Raw genomic sequence first — 17,891 nt, 5'->3', positions numbered from 1 at the left:
AGTCATATGTAAAAAAATAACATGCCAAAAACATTACATTTATGATCAATGTTCAAAAAAGTTTTTTATATTTAGAAAAAAACATCAATATTTTACCAAAAGTATGTTAATAGAAAATGTATAATATAATACTTCTCTTTATTGTTAGAGATAAGGTAATTTTGTTCATAATACTGAGTATTATTTGTAACTTTATTCAGTGCTCCATCCAGGTGCGTCTGGCAGGGCTTCTTTTCAATTTACTAAGCCTACATGTTGTATATGGAACTAAATATGTAGTATAACTAAACTTCCACTACACCTGACTGAACACCGAAAGCACATCAACTAAACTGGCAGTCTACTTTGTTCAAGCCATGCTGAAACTACCAGGAAGACATTCTTTGCCTAAGCCTGGAGGGGGAGCTATCTCAGAAAAGAAAAAACAGCAGGGTTAACAAAAAGAATTAAGCGGTTTTCTACAGTTTATTGATAAACAACATAGCAAAACAATTCTGTACACGCCCTTCTTCTCGCAACAATACAAAATACACAACCTTCAATCTTAGTACGACTATAGAAATAAAATAATGTATAACATACTACTGTAACATATGTACACAGTAACACTACGAGTAACACAGACAGGAAGAGAGCGATTAGGAGCACGCAATGCCGTTCAAGCACCCGTCAATACTGTCTGTAGTCCGAGCGAAACCAGACAAAGCATTAAAATAATTAAACATCGTATATGTTTTATTGCTGATGTTACAGTGTCTACGACTTACAAAGTGCTAGATGTAAAATTAGTCTCTTAGTAAGAACTCAGTAGAAATTGGCTACAACCAACATTTTTTTCAGGATTACTGTAACAAATAATCAACTGTGAGCTCCTAATCTCGTAATATTCACTACTCAGTCTAAGTTAAACTGTGCCTTAAAGTTTATACTGATGAAAATAATTTATACAATATTTTCTTACAGATCTAATTTTTGATTTACAAAATAAATATCTCAATACAACAATACAGTGAGTGTGGCTAATACTGATCTTGGGAAGAGCAGCCATCGCGCCCTCAGGCCGTTAAGTGGTCTTGTTCAGTGTCATCAGGAGTCGATCTGAAACAAACATCAGCATTTTAGTATTGTCGTGATGTTAATACTATCAGGACTGGTAACTGTATCAGATCATAAATTAATATTAGTTTATTTTCATAAATCGGAAATAATAATCAAGTTTTAAATTGGTGGGAATTAAATAAACTTGATATTTTGAAACGCAAGAGTTAAGGGTGTTAAGAAAAAACTGTAACTGCGTAGAATAGACAGTTCGCTATATAAGGTCATGTTACAGAGCTGGTTTCTGATTTGTTGGCCTAACCACGTGACATAGGGGTGGATGAAGTAATGCCTGAGGCAGAGAATAGTTAGTACATGGAAGACACTGGAGCAAGACGGATCTACTGCTGCTCAAAGCCCGCTTGGATTCACCTCAATTCAATGGATCCAGGATGTTATCGACCAAATATATCAGTCACCAAATAAATATTTTACTATGAACACTGTTAATGATTTTAAATAACAAGAGATTACTTTTTTAATGTTTAAAGTTTTAAAGAAAGTTTGATTACATTTTGAACTAATAAAATTTTAAGAAATGATTATTTTTTCATAGCTCCTGTCTGAACTCGACTGCTAAATTAATCTTATATTTGACTTAAACAATTCTAAATTAAATTAAATAAAATTGCAAGAATTCCCAACCAATGACTTTGAAATTCAACACCAATCCATTGTGTTAATTTAACCTTTCACCTCCATGGTGACCAATGTGGCTGCACCGGAATAAAACATTTGATGCACTGTATTAGTACCAGTAACACTCTTTAACCCACAAAACCCAAGGACTTTATATGGGAAGAAGACTTTACAAGATGCTGACTACTTTCTGCAGTTTCCTGCTGCACCATTACTGGTAGATACTATGGGCACATACGAGGTGAATGGCACTCTTTTTTCAATATTTTTTAATAGTTATGGATACCAATTAGATTAAACAATTGTGTGCTCATTATTAATTGAATTGAATTTAAAATTTTTCTAATTGCTCCAAGAATCCTTCATTTAGTAATGGATAGGTCAATTTAATAATCTATGTCCATTTTTTTTTTTGTATTAGTTCCAGCAACTTGATTATTTTAGGCACAAACTTTTATAAATATGATTGTGCCTAAATCTCATAAACCATCATAATGAAATCTCGTCATTGTAGTCTCTACTTGTAATGGAGGACAATCGTAAATAATAATGGAGACTTCAATGAGAACCTTTTACTATAGCACGGGTCACACTAGGCTGATTGCAGCCGCGAATTAAAGGAAGCCGCTACTACCAGCTTGATGTGACCACAGAACCCGCAGCTGGTGCTACCAGCCGGCGAGTATTTGTCAGCGGCTGGCGAAGTTGGACATGTTCAACTTTTGGTCGCAGGTAGCGACAACTAACAGGTCACGTGATTCATTCGCACAAGCTCGCGCCAGCTTACAGCGCAATCTGACCACCCCAGTAGCGTGTCAGCGGCGAGTAAACTACACGTGGTTTTGTGTTTACATCCTTTGTTTTGTTCATTGGGTTTAGCTACCTACTGCTGTTTCGTAGGTAACTGTTAATTTATAGTGTAAAAATGGCTGAGTTGAAGTGGTCGGGGAAACAGGTCATTGAATTTTTGAATTTATTTCAAAATTATCCGTGCTTGTGGGACGTTTCATCACAGGATTACATTAATAGGAATGTCAAAGAGACAGCCTACAATAAACTGTTGGAAAACGTAATGAATACTGGGATGCCTGCGACAGTTGAACTCTTGAAAAAGAAGATTAAGAGTTTACGCGACACCTACAGAAAAGAAAAAATGAAATGAAATGAAAATGAAATGAAAAATGACTTTATTAGAGGCGAAGTTAGGACTATAAAGTCCTCTCTACCACTTAACCTCATAAAAATTAAACTAACATATATATATGAATATATTTATAACTAAAACTTAGTCTATTTATTTACACTATATATTAAATGAATCTTAAAATAAAAACAATCATCAATAATTAGTGTAACTATATACAAATTTACAATAATATCGCAAGACACACACTCGCATTCATTCAACTTGCATGCAATTGCCCTAAGTACCGCACACCAAAGCCGCCAATCGCTATACCCCCTGAGCCCCCAGCATCAAGGCCCTGACCTCCGCCCCAAAGCGAGCGCGCTTATCGATGGCTCTGATGTTCACGGGTAAAGCATTCCACAATCGACAGGCAGAAACTGTAAACGATTTGCTAAAGGTAGTTGTTCGATGAATTGGGATAGATAATAAGAATGTACCCCTCCTTGTACTTCTTTCACTTATTTCAGACATAAATCGAAAGTTGTTTGAAAGATAACTAGGACAATTTGTATTTAAAAGAGCGTGCAACAGAATGAGTGAGTGATAGTCTCGAAGGTCCTTTAATTTTAAGATAGATAATTGATTGAAGTAGGGCGTTACGTGATCATCACGTCTGAGATTGAAAATGAACCTAATGCAAAAGTTCTGAGCACGCTGGAGTCTATTTGAAAGCTCCACAGTCATGTCATTAATGACTATGTCACAGTAGTTGAATTGAGGCAGTACAAGAGTCTTTATCAGCATTATTTTAACTTGCTGTGGTAGATATGAAGCCAGCCGCTTAAGGCAGTGAACACCGGCAAAGACCCTATTACATGTCAAAGAAGCCTGTTCAGTCCATCTCAAGTGTTTGTCAATAATAAGTCCTAGATTTTTAACTTTCTCAGAGTATTCTAGCTCTTGATCATTTAGTAAGAACTGAGTAAGATAAAAAAATCTATAAAAAGTGGTGCTGGTGCAAACGAGGTATACAGGCCAAAGCTTGTGTGGTATTCCAACAGCGCTGTTCCAGTAGTGTGTAGCCTATTGGGTGTATGTGAGTGCGAGTGATTGGGGACGTACGGGTCATTAGGTGGGGGGTGGGGGATGGGAGGGTTGCAACTGCCATAGTCTCTTCTCCCATGTAACAAAACAAATCTTTAGTATATTCTTTTAAATTATTAAACACATAATCAATTAATAATTTTAGTTTCTGAATATTTATATATTTATTTTTACAGAAATTTTAATTATTTTTATAGAAATTCTTTTTAGTTTGTTGTAATTAAGCTACAATAAAATATTAGGCAACAATGCGGTACATTACAAGACTCATTCTCAAAACACAAGTTTATACTTAGTTTGAGAATTAATTTCTAAGTTTTATTTTATAGAGTTTTACAGCAACGTAATTAGTTATTGTAGGTAGTATATTTTATTTCACCTAAGAAAATATATGTAAACTAGATGTAAATGTTTTTTTGATGTAGAAATAAATACTTTTTGACTTTGACTTTGACACGGAAGCGCCTGTCTGAACTTGGTATTTTGTTTTTTAATCAACGGTTCAACTAATTCCAGCAATTCTTGGAATTTAGGAGCTGACATTCGTAAAACATTTCTGTATGTTTCTGGGTCCTCTTCTTGTAACTCTTGGAGAACTCTTGCAGATGCTCCTAATTCTTCTCTTCTCATAATCCAAGGTCTACTCCACTAACGTCTCTTCTTGCGGTTGAGCATTTTCTGACAAAGCTCCTTCACACACATCCTTAATAATTGCTTAATTACTCGTTTACGTGGACCCACAGACGACATGCTAGAACTAGAACCAGGCGAGTTAAAAGCGAAATGTGACCGGGTTGCCAGCCGCTGCTTGCTGGCGCTACTGCCAGCCGCTGATAGCCAGCGGCTTACAATCAGCCTAGTGTGACCCGTGCTTAAGTGCATATTTATGGTTTTAAGATAACCATGCAAAATTTACAATTATTTTTACTGTTTTCAGGAAGTGAAAATAATGGAATTTTCTCCTATGTACTTATGACTTGTGTACAACTTCCAACAGACCCAATTACAGTTCTTTATATTCAAACATGTTTTTTTCAAATCTTAAATGAATCTATCAATTTGAACCACAACATGTTTTCAAAGATAGCATAGAAATATAAATAATATAATAAAATAATATTAGAAATAATGAACTGGTAAAATGTTTATTTTTAAACTGAAATTTTTAATATGTTAGGAATAGAGAACCAGGCAGACTCATCTCTAATTTTAAGATTGTATTAAAACTGATATACAACTAAAATTTAGCGAATTTATTACTTATTATTTCATAAATACAAACATAATACATAAATACATACAAAATACAATGTTGATAATATTACAAAAATAATTAATGTCACTGTTTCAGAGAACATTATGGAATGTAAGATATATCACTATTTAAATAGTGATTTACAACTTTAAACTATTTTATATTTTTAATATAATTAGTATTATTTAACATTTTTTCACTTTGCACTATCTTATTATGAATTTAAAATTTAAGGAATGATCCACTCCATTAAGAATCATAAAGGTTTAGACTGAACGTTTTTAAATGTACCAAAAAATCAGTTAAGCAATGTTTAGCAACAAAGTGGCTTATGAAAATTATGACACAGTCCATGCGTTTATTCACTTATCACTACCACAATCAGCATGTTCTGACTGTGTGGTTGGGAATTGTGTGAGCTGTTACTGGCCTAGAATGTCATATTCCGGCACAAAGTTAATCTCAACTCCTTATATTGTAAAAAACTGGAAGAACAAAGAAATGTAACATATTATACGCACAGGGGCTAGAGTCTTAGCCCTTCTGGCTGATGAGTGTGGTGATGACACCACCTGGCCCAGGCAAGGTGGTGCTGCCCAGTAGGAACGCATCAACCTCTCTGGCAGCCTGACGCCCCTCGGCGATGGCCCACACTACCAGTGACTGGCCGCGTCTGCAGTCTGCACAAAAACAAAAGTGTTCTTCTTATAAAACTTACAATACTTATGATTAGATTATTGCTCTCTGTTTATGACATTAAAATGGAAAAAAACAGTTTTAGATTATATCATCTTATTAATTAAAATTGTTATTGATCAGTAGGAAAACTGCTTAAAAATTGATTGAAATTACTGCCATGATGGTTAATCTTTTATACTGGTTATGAAATCGCTGGACATTTTCAATATGCCATAAGAGATTGTATATTATACTATAATCTAAGTACTTAGGCTTACACAGGTATCATAGCTAACTACGAATTAGCTAATACAGTTCACATTGTATCTACATACTGTTAACATAATTAAATTCTTGAAATATTTCGACCTCACCATAGAAACTGAAGGATCAACAGACATTAACCCTGAAGTTGCTCTTAACAGTGAAGCCAAAACATTTAAAGAACTTTAATGCGTAAAGAATGTTTTAGCCTAGTATGAACTGGAAAACTTAAGATGATAGTCGTATTCATTATTATACGTAATATTAATTATATGTAAAGGTATTGGTTCATACAGTAAGTGCACAATTAAATTTAATACACTATAACTTAAGAGGAATTTTTTTTCAATTTGTGTAACCTGAGAGTGACAAAAATATTTGATAAGTATTTAGAATCTTCGATTTTCATTTTCTGATAGTCTCTCAATATTATGTATTCATTACAACATGAACTTGTAGCAATATTACCTCCGGCAGCGAAGACCTTGGGTACGGAGGTGGAGTACTTGCTGGAGGCTGTCTCATAGTTGGAGCGGGGGTCTAGGGTGAGGTCCAGGTCATTGGCGATGTAACGCTCGGGGCCCAGGAAGCCCATGGCCAGCAGCACCAGGTCGCACTTGTACACCTGCCATACAATGTTGCAACCATTAATAACCCAGCTGTAGGAGATGGATTCTGTCTCAAACATTCAAAATCAAGACCACAAAAGTGTTTCCAATCTGTAATAATATCTAGTGCACTACCAGGAAATCTCAATCCGAGTTATAGTTCAGCCTAGACAGGCTACAACATAGGTTATTCCTTTTCAAGACAGTGATATCACTTATTGAGACCTACATACTGATACCACAGCCTTACATAGGAAAGTTTTATAAACTTTTAAATAGGAATTTCGAACATTAATACCAAAAATATGTTATTCCGTTTCATTTATTTAAACCCCCAAACAAATGCTATTTGCATAAAAAAGATTAAATTGTTGTAGATTTAGAAGTGTTAGGAGATTAGTTAAATGTTTAACTCACACTTACTAATTTCTGTATCTTAATACAATAAATAGTGTAAATCGGCAGACAATTCTAAATAAACATGTTTTACTCCCAGTTAGTAAAATATAAAATATTAACATAAAGATGTATAAATAAAATATTAACATAAAGATATATAAATAAAATATTAACAATAAAATCACTAATCAGGGGATATTCTGTTGATTACGGCATCGGCCAAGTGGATAAGTCATTTGTCAATTTTTATTGTTCTTTGTTGTCATTTTACATATATTGATAAACAACCATACACTTTATAGACCAGTGGAAACGTGATAAACAGGTGAAAAGTCGGATGCCTTTATTTGTTTTTATATCTTAATATAGAGAGGTAAAGATAAGGTGTTTTTATGTTAAACAAATAAAGGTAAATATATCTTGTTAAGTGGTTTGCTTTTGGTATAGATAAAATAAGTGCTGAAGAATAAATTGAGATTACAAACCCTATCTTTAAATTCCATATGCTAAAGTTTGTTTCTATGGTATAGAACAATAATTTTCACATACATACTCATCTGTTTATCTACTACAAATTATATTAAAAATTTGCTAGATTTAATTTATTCACACATGTATCTTTACTAGGTACACCCCATCACCATTTTGTTTTTACACTGGGTTATATAATCTTGATTTAATAAATTTAACATATTTTTATTATTGATAGTGTGGGGTAACCCAATTGTTCCTTGATATAAAATGAGACTTTTCAATCTTTGTATTTATTTAAAAACATATATTCAATTTTATTATTTATTGTTTTGTTGTAAATAAATAGTTTGTTTGCCATAGTACGTTCTGTAAATTTTTACTGTAAAATATAATTTCTCAAGTTTTCTATCATGTTACCTTCTCAGAGTTAGGAACTTCATCCATTATCCATCGACCAGTATCATCCTTGGTCCACTTCACCATCACTGTGCGGATGCCTGATACGTTCCCATTGCCATCATCCAAGAATTCCTGCAGAAATAGTTTGAGGTAAATTATATATTACTTTTTTGTGTGTATTCCAAAAAATTAGACTATGGACATTACTTTTTAAAGATTAGTCTATAAATATCATACATCATTTTGAACGTTTAATTAAGCTAAAAACATTATAGACCCTTCTTGGTTTAAGATCAGCTTGAACAATGGTGCATATGAAGATTGCCTGTCACTTTTTTGTACTCAAATCAAGTAATTTCTACCTATAAACACCAAAGTTGGAAGGTAGAGAAGCTAGAGAGATGTAATGCTGCCAAGCGTTTGAAGTTGTCTGAGAAAGACTGAGTGTGAGAGTAGTAGAATTAAGTAACCATTGGCTCTGTTAGCCTCAGAAAGTCAGAATCATTAGTTCTCATGAATAGCACAACCTGTCATGATGTTGATGAGAAAGGAGCAGTGTTTTTCTGAATTAACAAAATAATCTAATATTTGATGCTTAATTTTCATATGAAAAATTTCTGATTGAGGGCTTCTACTCTCCAAATTAAACATGCTAAAAATATAAAATGAAAAATATTTAAAAACAGGTTTCTTATATGTAACTATAGTTTTATTTTAGTGTTTCATCTAGCTAGAAATTTACGGGAAAAACTGAAAAATTGTATCTCCCTTATTGATACCTTGCTGAGGATGCTGAACTGGCGAGGGTCCTTGCCAAATTTGAGTTTGACCTCCTCGTGTCCATAGTCCAGCTTAAACACTCGTGGATACTGTGGCCAAGGGTTGTCTCGGCCACGAGATACGGGAGGCTCTGGCAGAATTTCAAATGTTGTTATGCTCTTTGCACCCTGAAACATAATTTTAAGGATCATTTAAAGTGATTCATTTGTAAACCACCAAAACTCTGTTGTACGTTCATAGTTTTACCTAGCACAAAATTAACTATCGTTTAAAAAATATTTGTAGAGACAATAGAGATTATATCAGTTATATATAAGAATTGGTGATGCATTTATAAAAAACCTTCTGATTCATGGAAATTAATGAAAAGTTTATCTAACAAGAATCACATGATGGCACTGAGCGCAGGTATGTCTAAAAGAAGGAGAACAAAAAGGAAAATGACACACATGACACGTGTTAAGAGTGACACACATCAATGAAAAGAAAGAGTCTGAACTTTTGTTATTCTATATAAAACATAAATGACGTTCTTTATTTGGCTAGGAATTGTAAAAGAAAAAGAACAGTAACTTGTAAAAGTCCAGATTCATGGCAGCTGACCAGTTGCATTGACCATAATTCACAAAGTTTAAACTCGTACCAAAAAAAAAAACCCCAAAACCAATCCTAGTAGGTCAAGTTCTTTAGCAATTTGAGTAATCATACTCTACAGAACATGAAAGAGGTCAGGTGAGGATGAATTTTGAAAAAGCAATTGGAGAGACCAATTTTACTGAGAGGGCACATCCAGATTATTATTTTTTTTCAACTGGAACACGGACTAAGTTATAAAAGAGATTCTTAGGGAGCCTGAGTTACCACCAGCTCTATACAAATTTATTCTGTAATATCTGAGCTTAAACAACATTTGTGAATGTTGAGTTTAGCTCCAGTTCACAGTGCAGCATCTGGAACGTGATGCTGTCATAAACTTGACTCCTGAAATCTGTAGTCATGTGCGTTTGCATCCAAAAAGGTCGGTGGCAAAGAAGCTCATAATGAACTTTATACATCGTTTCGACATGAGTTGTACTAAGAGAAAGGTGAACTGAGGCTAAACTAAACATTCACATTTAATCAACCCTTCCTACCAAACGTTATTTCTTAAACGACACACATAAACTGTGAAAATTACCTGTCTGAGTGAGGTGGCAATGCAGTCACAGCCAGTGTCACCACCACCGATGATGATGACATCCTTGTCTTTGGCCAGTAATGGATTGATGTTACCATCTCCCATCTGCTTTTTCTGCCAGGACTCAAGGAAGCTCATGGCAAAATGGATGCCCTCCAGTTGACGTCCAGGAATGGGCAGGTCTCGTGGCCAGGTGGCACCAGTACACAGCACGACAGAGTCATATTCCTCATACAGTTCCTACATCAGTCATCAAACTTTGTTACATCTTCGTATTGATTAAAATACATTCAATAAATAATGCTCTTGTAAATTTCAAAATAAGCTGAGATATTTAAAATGTTTCTAAACACCATGAAAATAAAACAAAATTGCTAGCAAACTTCAAACAAACCTTAGCACTTATGTCTTTTCCAACATTGATATTGGTCTTGAAGATAATACCCTCATCAGCCATCAACTTGACTCGTCTCTGGACCACCTCTTTAGACAGCTTCATGGTGGGGATGCCGTACTGCAGTAGGCCACCGATGCGGTCATTGCGCTCGTAAACTGTCACCAAGTGACCGGCCTGGACAAATTACCAATGTTTACTTTAAATGCACAATGGAATAAAAGATATGGTATTTGATGTATTCATATAACCAGAAGACATATTTTCAGGAAGTATGTGCAAATCAGAGGAAATATTTCAACAACCCACCTTGTTGAGCTGGTGCGCTGCTGCCATTCCTGCAGGCCCTGACCCTACAATTGCCACCTTGAAACCGGTGCGTTTGGTCGGTGGTTCAGGCTGGATCCAGCCTTGTTCAAATGCATGGTCAATGATGGAGCACTCGATATTCTTGATTGTTACTGGAGGTTCGTTAATCCCCAGCACACAGGCACCCTCACAAGGCGCAGGACACACTCGTCCAGTGAACTCTGCACACCATTAAGTAAATTATGTTTTGGTAATCAGGTTTTTTCATATTTAGACGTTTTTAAGAACAGCAATAACATACTCTTAATATAATTTCAACTGACCTGGGAAGTTGTTGGTCTGTAACAGCTGTTTCAAAGCCTCGCTCCAGTTGTTGTGGAAGATAAGATCGTTCCACTTGGGGATGATGTTGCCAAGTGGGCAGCCATGGCTACTCTGACAGAACGGCACTCCGCACTCCATGCAGCGAGCTGCCTGCACCCGCAGGCCCTTACGTACATGACCGAAGTTGTAGATCTCATCCCAGTCCTTCAGTCGTTTCTCTGCCGGTCGGTATGGAGCCATTTCTCGTCCATACTTCATAAATCCTCTACAGAGAAATGATTCAAGTAAACAAAATTATACAAACTGTTGTTGCAATTAACATTAACCTCTAACATTTCTATCTTGAGTCACAGTAAATTATAAAATTTAAAGACTCCAATTTCTGACCTGGTCTTGTCAAGCACTTTCTCAAGTCGCTTTTTCTCCACAGCAGAATCATTGATGGTCTCCTCAATGTCCCTTACACCGCTGTTGACTACTGGGACCGCTGTCATGTTCTCAACCTCTGTTTTGTTCGCAGCCTCAGCCATCTGGCGCAGAGCTCGCTGGTATTCATATGGGAACACCTATACAGCACATTAAAGTATTTTAAACTTAAGCTTATATTTTCAATTATAATTCAAAAGTATCTGAAAATTAATTAGTTACATATTCAAAATTTTTTGGCCAAAACAATGAAAAAACTGAAAAATTACTCAAATGGATATAATTAGTAAGTCACAGTTGTAAAAGGTACAGTAAATCACTCATTTCTTTGTTTGGAGTTTGTTTGTTTGACACATGGTGGTTGTGATTCCTGACTTATGTGTGTTACAATGCTCTGGTATGATTTGTTTATTTTAATCTAGATTTTAGTTATGTGTTAGGTCAGTTATTTACCCAAAGAAGAGATCAGATTACAGATTTTAAAATGTAGTGTTACTGATTTTTTTATCACTGAATGGATGGCAAATGTCTGGAAAAATCCTGTTTCCTTCAAATCACTCATATTGTACACCAATTAATGATTTTCCAGTATTATATCAGTAAACTAATAACTTATGTGTATTTAGACTGTATGTCTATCACTATCACTAGGAACCCATTATAAAGTAGATATTCTTCAATTCCTTTTAACCTGTTTTAGTGTTAAAATGATATAAAAGTTTTTTAACAGTTGCAAATCTTATAATCAGTGAGAGGAATAAATTATTATTTCTTCACCCATTGACACCTTTTAAAAATGTTGAAAGTAATTTTTGTACTTAATGACATTTTAAAATGTAAATAATATAGTAAATGGGGAAAAATTTAATCAGTTTTGATTGCTGATTCTGAATAGAAAACATATACAACACTTATGGGCAGAAGAGAAAATAACTATAAAAATAAACTGATACAACAGAGTATTGAAGGACCTGACACAAAAAAACTAAAATCAAAGAGAAACTTCCAAAAATCATGTTTTTCCTTGCACCAAGAGGAATCTATATACCAAGTTTCAAGCCTATTGCAATTTTCTATCAAGAGGTATAACACAGACGGACAGATAATGACACAATTTTAAAAAGGACCTGTTGTGTTCTTACAAAATATTTAGTCAGCAGCAAATTAAAACCTACCTCAACCTGTATCGCAATACTGAAAAGGATTATTTCATACAGATAGCAGGAATCTTTACATATCAAAGTAATGATCACAAATTGACCCCGATCGGCAAACTATTCATTCCGATACAACTTATATACAGAAACGATAAATTGGTGTTATACCTTGACAAACTGTCCAGCAGGTGCAGGCCACCTGGAGAGCAGGTCTTGGGCTATCTTAGAGCCTGTCTTCTGATGGAACTCTTCTAACAGACTCTTGACGTACTTCAGGTCCTCATCTTGCTCCAAAGGCAACAACTCCACCATCTCCTGGTTGCACTTGCTGTACAGTAAATAATTTCACTTCAGATTACAGCCTTTGAATATTTCAGTTTATTAATATTTGAGATCTGTAACAACCTCAAAAACATCTTGAAATTTCTATACAAGAAAAATATTTTCTCAATATCAACCATTTTATAATAATTACAGGAATGATCTGTTCTATGATGTAAGGCTAATGTTCCAGTTTATTTAACTTATAACAAAGTTTTTAACACAGGCATGGAGATTAAGTTACAATGTTATATTTAGGATTTGTTTATCCAGTATTTTTATCTGAAAAGTGCTTTCAATGTTGGCAATTATTTACTTAGATCGTTTTCAAATATTTCAATAACTATGCATATTTTAACAATACAAAAAAATTTTTATTTTCAATATCTCAAAATAAATTTTAAATTAAATTAAGAAAAATAACTAATGGGAGAATAACAATATAAAAGACAAAGTGTAAAGGGATGAAAATAATTATTAGAATAACAAGGCAAGAAAAAGACACTTCTTCACCCTGGAGAGAAAAGTTTGATTGCAAAAAGTTATCTACCATAAAAAATTATGATAGCGTAAAAAAGTTTGCATTAGTTAGAAATATTGTAATAACCGTAGTTATATCAGTAAAATAACAATGTTACTTGACTCCCTAAGGTGTGATGACGGGTCGTGTTAACTTGTACCTGTTGTTTAGAGAGAGTAACTAGCTACACACATTACAGGAGGGAAAGTATTACATTAATCCTCATTGCATAAAAACCAGACCTTCATCGTGTGCTACTGCTCAATATCATAACAGCCAAGTGGGAATTAAAAGCTGCAACTGTACTAATTCAAAACTAGTCTATTGGGTATGTTTTGTTCCTTATTTGACTTTCAAATTAAATGTTTCCTTATGTGTTGTAAGCAAACATTTAGTCTTTTATTTGTAATTTTATGAATGAATCCATCTGCTGACTAGAGTGAAACATAATTTACTAACCGGTAGCAAATTTTCCAACCCTGTTCCGTCCCTCCCTGAACTATCAAAAGCCAGTAAAGTCATAAACAGTGCGATGCTGCAGTATCCCGTGAACCCCATATCAAAAACAAACCATTACATATCTGCAGTGCAATTTTAAATACATGCTGCAAATTATTAAGGTTATTGGTTAATCCCGCTAAGGTTATTAATTTTGGACCTTATTTAACCCGGCGGCTTGCATATTTGAATTCAGGTAATCAGCCTTCTACTGTAATTGAATTTATTGAGGTGAATTAAATCTATAAGCTGCCTGAAACCAAATCTTTGAATAATCAGAAATATTGACTCATTACTTTACCAAACCTACTTTAAGTACCAGACTATTCAATTATGAAAGAAACCCTTCTCTAAAGGACAAATTTGCATGTAGCGATATTATTACATACTGTCCTAATGTTTAAGTCATTACTTGGCAAGATCAGAACAGTTCCAGAGTGCTCAGTTGGTTAAGCAATAAAATATTCTAAGCTCTGAAGAGATCTGGCTCAATAATTATACTAAGAAAAGTCTAAGATTTCCAAAAGGAAAGTGATATAAGTACAAGGGTTATTCCAAAAGTAAAGTCCGATTTGCCATAACTATTTGAATTTGGTGCCAAGGACAAAACACGCATGTGCGCCGACTCCCAGCATGCCTTGCGCGTCAAGCACAGCCATTAGCATTATTATTGTTACTGTTTATAGTGTTAGTTCACAATGTTTAAGACAGTTGATCAGCCCACTGATTGTGAAGTAAGGGCAGTAATATGGTTTTTGTCTACAAGAAACATTTAAGTGGCAGAAACTCATTGGCAGATTACTGAAGTTTACGGTCCTAACATAATGAGTTATAGTAAAGTGTGCAAGTGGGTGCAAGCTTTTAATGAAGGACGGGAAAATGTGTATGATGAACCACGCTCTGGCCGACCATCAGTAATTTCAGACGATTTGGTCAATGCAGTTGACAAAAAATTCGTGAAGACCAACGATTTACTATTTTATATTTAGAAATGGATTTCCTGAATGTGAAGAGAACAACTTTGTACAGAATTGTGTCTGAACATTTGAATTTTCAAAAATTGAGCACACGTTAGGTTACCAGGCTGCCAGAGTCACAACAAATGGCTTCTGCTCTTGCTTTTTTGGAGCGATATCATAAGGAAGGTAACAGTCTTTTAGGCCATATTGTCACAGGGGATGAGACATGGATTTCTCACTTAACTCCAGAGTCTAAACGTCAGTCAATGAAGTGGTGTCACATGTCATCGCCAGTACAGGTCAGGGCAAAGTAAACAATCTCAACATACACAGTTATGGTGACCGTGTTTTGGGATAAACATGGAGTAATATTAGTCGACTTTATGGAAAGAAGGACAATGATCAATAAAGCCGCCTTCAACATGTAATCCAGAATAAGTCATGTGGGCTTTTGTTGTCTGGAGTGTTGTTGTTGCATGACAATGTCAGACCCCATACTGCGAAAGAAACACAAAACTATAATCAAGAAATTTGGATGGGAACAGATGGACCACCCACTGTACAGTCTGGACTTAGCACCAAGTGATTTCCACTTGTTCTGCTATCTAAAGGAGTTTCTTGACGGCAAGCGCTTCGACTAAGATGATGAAGTGAAAGAAGCAGTTAAAGACTGGTTATCTTTGCAGGTGGTTGATTTCTACAACTTAGGCATTCAAAAGCTTGTTGAACGATATGACAAATGTTTAAATAAGTATGCAAATTATAGTAAGTAGAAACATAGAGAAAGATGTAAAGAATGTAAATAAAACAATTGTTTTCAAAAAATTTGGATTTTTTTTCTTAACCGGATCTTACTTTTGGAATAACCCTCGTATATAAAGATTACCGGACCTTACTTTTGGAATAACCATCGTATATAAAGATTAATTATTCATGAAAATCATTCTGTTGCACATGATCAAGCAAAGTTTTTGATGTGTAGCGTACCTTCTAAATGATCCATCTACATCAAGCACGTAGGCGATGCCACCTGACATACCGGCAGCAAAGTTTCGACCTGTCAGTCCCAGGATGACAGCACAACCTCCAGTCATGTATTCACAGCCATGGTCTCCCACTCCCTGTGTAAAAGTTTTACATAAATGTGACCAAGAATATGAGAATGTACAGCCAATCCCTGTACATTTTGTAAAATACTCGTATGCTATCACCTAAAGTCACCTGGAACCTAGTTGAATAAAGATCTATATGTAATAAAGAACTAAAATTACTAAACCAATAGTCTACATAACTATTTGTACTGACCTCCACTACAGCCACCACTCCCGAGTTGCGCACAGAGAACCTCTCAGCAGCAATGCCTCGGAAGAAGGCCTTGCCAGAGGTGGCTCCATACAGACACACATTGCCCACGATCACATTGGTAATAGAATCAAAGTCTGATGTCTTCGGTGGATAGATCACTATCTCACCACCGGATAGGCCCTGAAAACAATTTAATTAAATACAGTTAATCATGTAGGTTAATTTATATAATCATTAATTTTGAATGCTTAACTCTCCAAAGTGCTATTTTTTAATTCAGTAGTGATAAGCTGACTTGAAATTTTTCACAGCTGATTATTTTAAAACTTTTTTAATATTATAAGTATGAATTTTACAAAACTGTAGTAGCAACAGTTATCAAATTTAAAGTATACTTTTAAGTAAATGAAAATTTCAATAAATGAATCGAAATAGTAAAGAGAAATGGTTTGGTTCAGAGCAGGTTGCACATAGTATGCTGGGAGATAAGATGTATCTCTTAGCTGTGACCAATTCAGTACACCATCTATTGTTTTGATCTCTCCTTCATCAATGTAGACCAGTAAAGCTAATGACAATATTACAGCACATTTGGAATGTCCATATGACATTCTTACGTACTTTATTACACTTTATGAGAATTATACACTAATTTTAGTTGGTGAGTGTTTATTCTTTCTTACGTGTAGAAAGTATATTTTTGAGTATAAGGCCTGTTTGTTATTTATTGGTCTTCCATCAACTAAAATTGATGTAATTCTTTTATTTCTCAATGATTAGAAAATTTTGTATTGTTAGTTTTTTCATTAAATTTCCAATAAATAATTATTCTTGCAATTTTTATATAGGAATAACGGTTTTTAGGATATCAAAGTTTGAAAATTTTAAATGCCTTCATTTTGATATGTAAAGTGATTATAGGTATTTAATTTTTCCTTTAATTAGCATAACATAACTGCTAAGTTTCATGTTATTTGCTCCAATCGCTTTTGAGATATGATTCTTTAATTAAAAAACACATAAGTACAGTTAGACACTATTAATGGAAAAGACATTTTTCATACTTCCACATTAATTTATTTAAAAAATTTAGTCAGACACTAAACGAAACGAGATAGGACATGTGTTTATATGAACTTTTTTGCTTGTTTTTGTGTCTACTATCATATCCTGATGTTGTACCAACCTCTTGTGGCACCTTCACAAAAGGATGTCACAAACTTCTGTGGGTCATACTTAGTATTCATCATTTAAGCAAAACATGTTCTATAAGTATAGGTTGAGAAATGTGTTGTTCGGCTGAGACATTCTCAACAACACACACCCACATTCTTCTAGCCGCCATTTTGTAATAACAAATATCTTTAGAACTAGTTGATCTAAAGAAACCAAATTTGGCACATAGGTTTGAATAGATAATTGAAAAATTTTTAAACATTATTGTGCTATTTTCTTTAATATTAACATAATGGCGTGTGTTGGAAATGTTTTATAAGACACAAAATTTTTGAGAAATATATATTAACAATATTTAAAAAAATACATAAGTAATTTTTTTTAAATTTTGATGTAAACAAGTATGATTCTTGACTTGCTTTTAGTTTCATATTTCATGTATATTAATAATTATTATTCTGCCACTTGTTTTTTAATTTAAATATTGATTGTCTAAGA

At 34.3% G+C, this 17,891-nt stretch overlaps 1 protein-coding gene across 1 annotated transcript in view; it reads right to left on the bottom strand.

Annotated features, from left to right (window-relative positions):
* Nucleotides 1-451: 451 nt before the first annotated feature.
* LOC124358254 (glutamate synthase [NADH]) overlaps nucleotides 452-17,891 on the bottom strand; it is an 82,437-nt gene continuing 64,997 nt past the window's right edge. The window contains exons 27-39 of the mRNA XM_046810548.1: nucleotides 16,218-16,397; nucleotides 15,900-16,033; nucleotides 12,783-12,942; nucleotides 11,419-11,597; nucleotides 11,031-11,296; nucleotides 10,708-10,928; nucleotides 10,399-10,575; nucleotides 10,005-10,244; nucleotides 8,827-8,994; nucleotides 8,066-8,179; nucleotides 6,636-6,792; nucleotides 5,747-5,905; nucleotides 452-1,098 (exon numbers count right to left, since the gene is read on the bottom strand). Coding sequence (XP_046666504.1) covers nucleotides 5,760-5,905; nucleotides 6,636-6,792; nucleotides 8,066-8,179; nucleotides 8,827-8,994; nucleotides 10,005-10,244; nucleotides 10,399-10,575; nucleotides 10,708-10,928; nucleotides 11,031-11,296; nucleotides 11,419-11,597; nucleotides 12,783-12,942; nucleotides 15,900-16,033; nucleotides 16,218-16,397 — 2,142 coding nt within the window. The 3' untranslated portion in view covers nucleotides 452-1,098; nucleotides 5,747-5,759. The remainder of the gene's footprint in view (nucleotides 1,099-5,746; nucleotides 5,906-6,635; nucleotides 6,793-8,065; nucleotides 8,180-8,826; nucleotides 8,995-10,004; nucleotides 10,245-10,398; nucleotides 10,576-10,707; nucleotides 10,929-11,030; nucleotides 11,297-11,418; nucleotides 11,598-12,782; nucleotides 12,943-15,899; nucleotides 16,034-16,217; nucleotides 16,398-17,891) is intronic.

Source organism: Homalodisca vitripennis, chromosome 3 (genome assembly GCF_021130785.1).
Source record: "Homalodisca vitripennis isolate AUS2020 chromosome 3, UT_GWSS_2.1, whole genome shotgun sequence".
Classification (NCBI taxonomy): domain Eukaryota; kingdom Metazoa; phylum Arthropoda; class Insecta; order Hemiptera; family Cicadellidae; genus Homalodisca; species Homalodisca vitripennis.
Note: the sequence above shows the minus strand (reverse complement) of the source record. Positions and strands in the feature narration are given on the sequence as shown.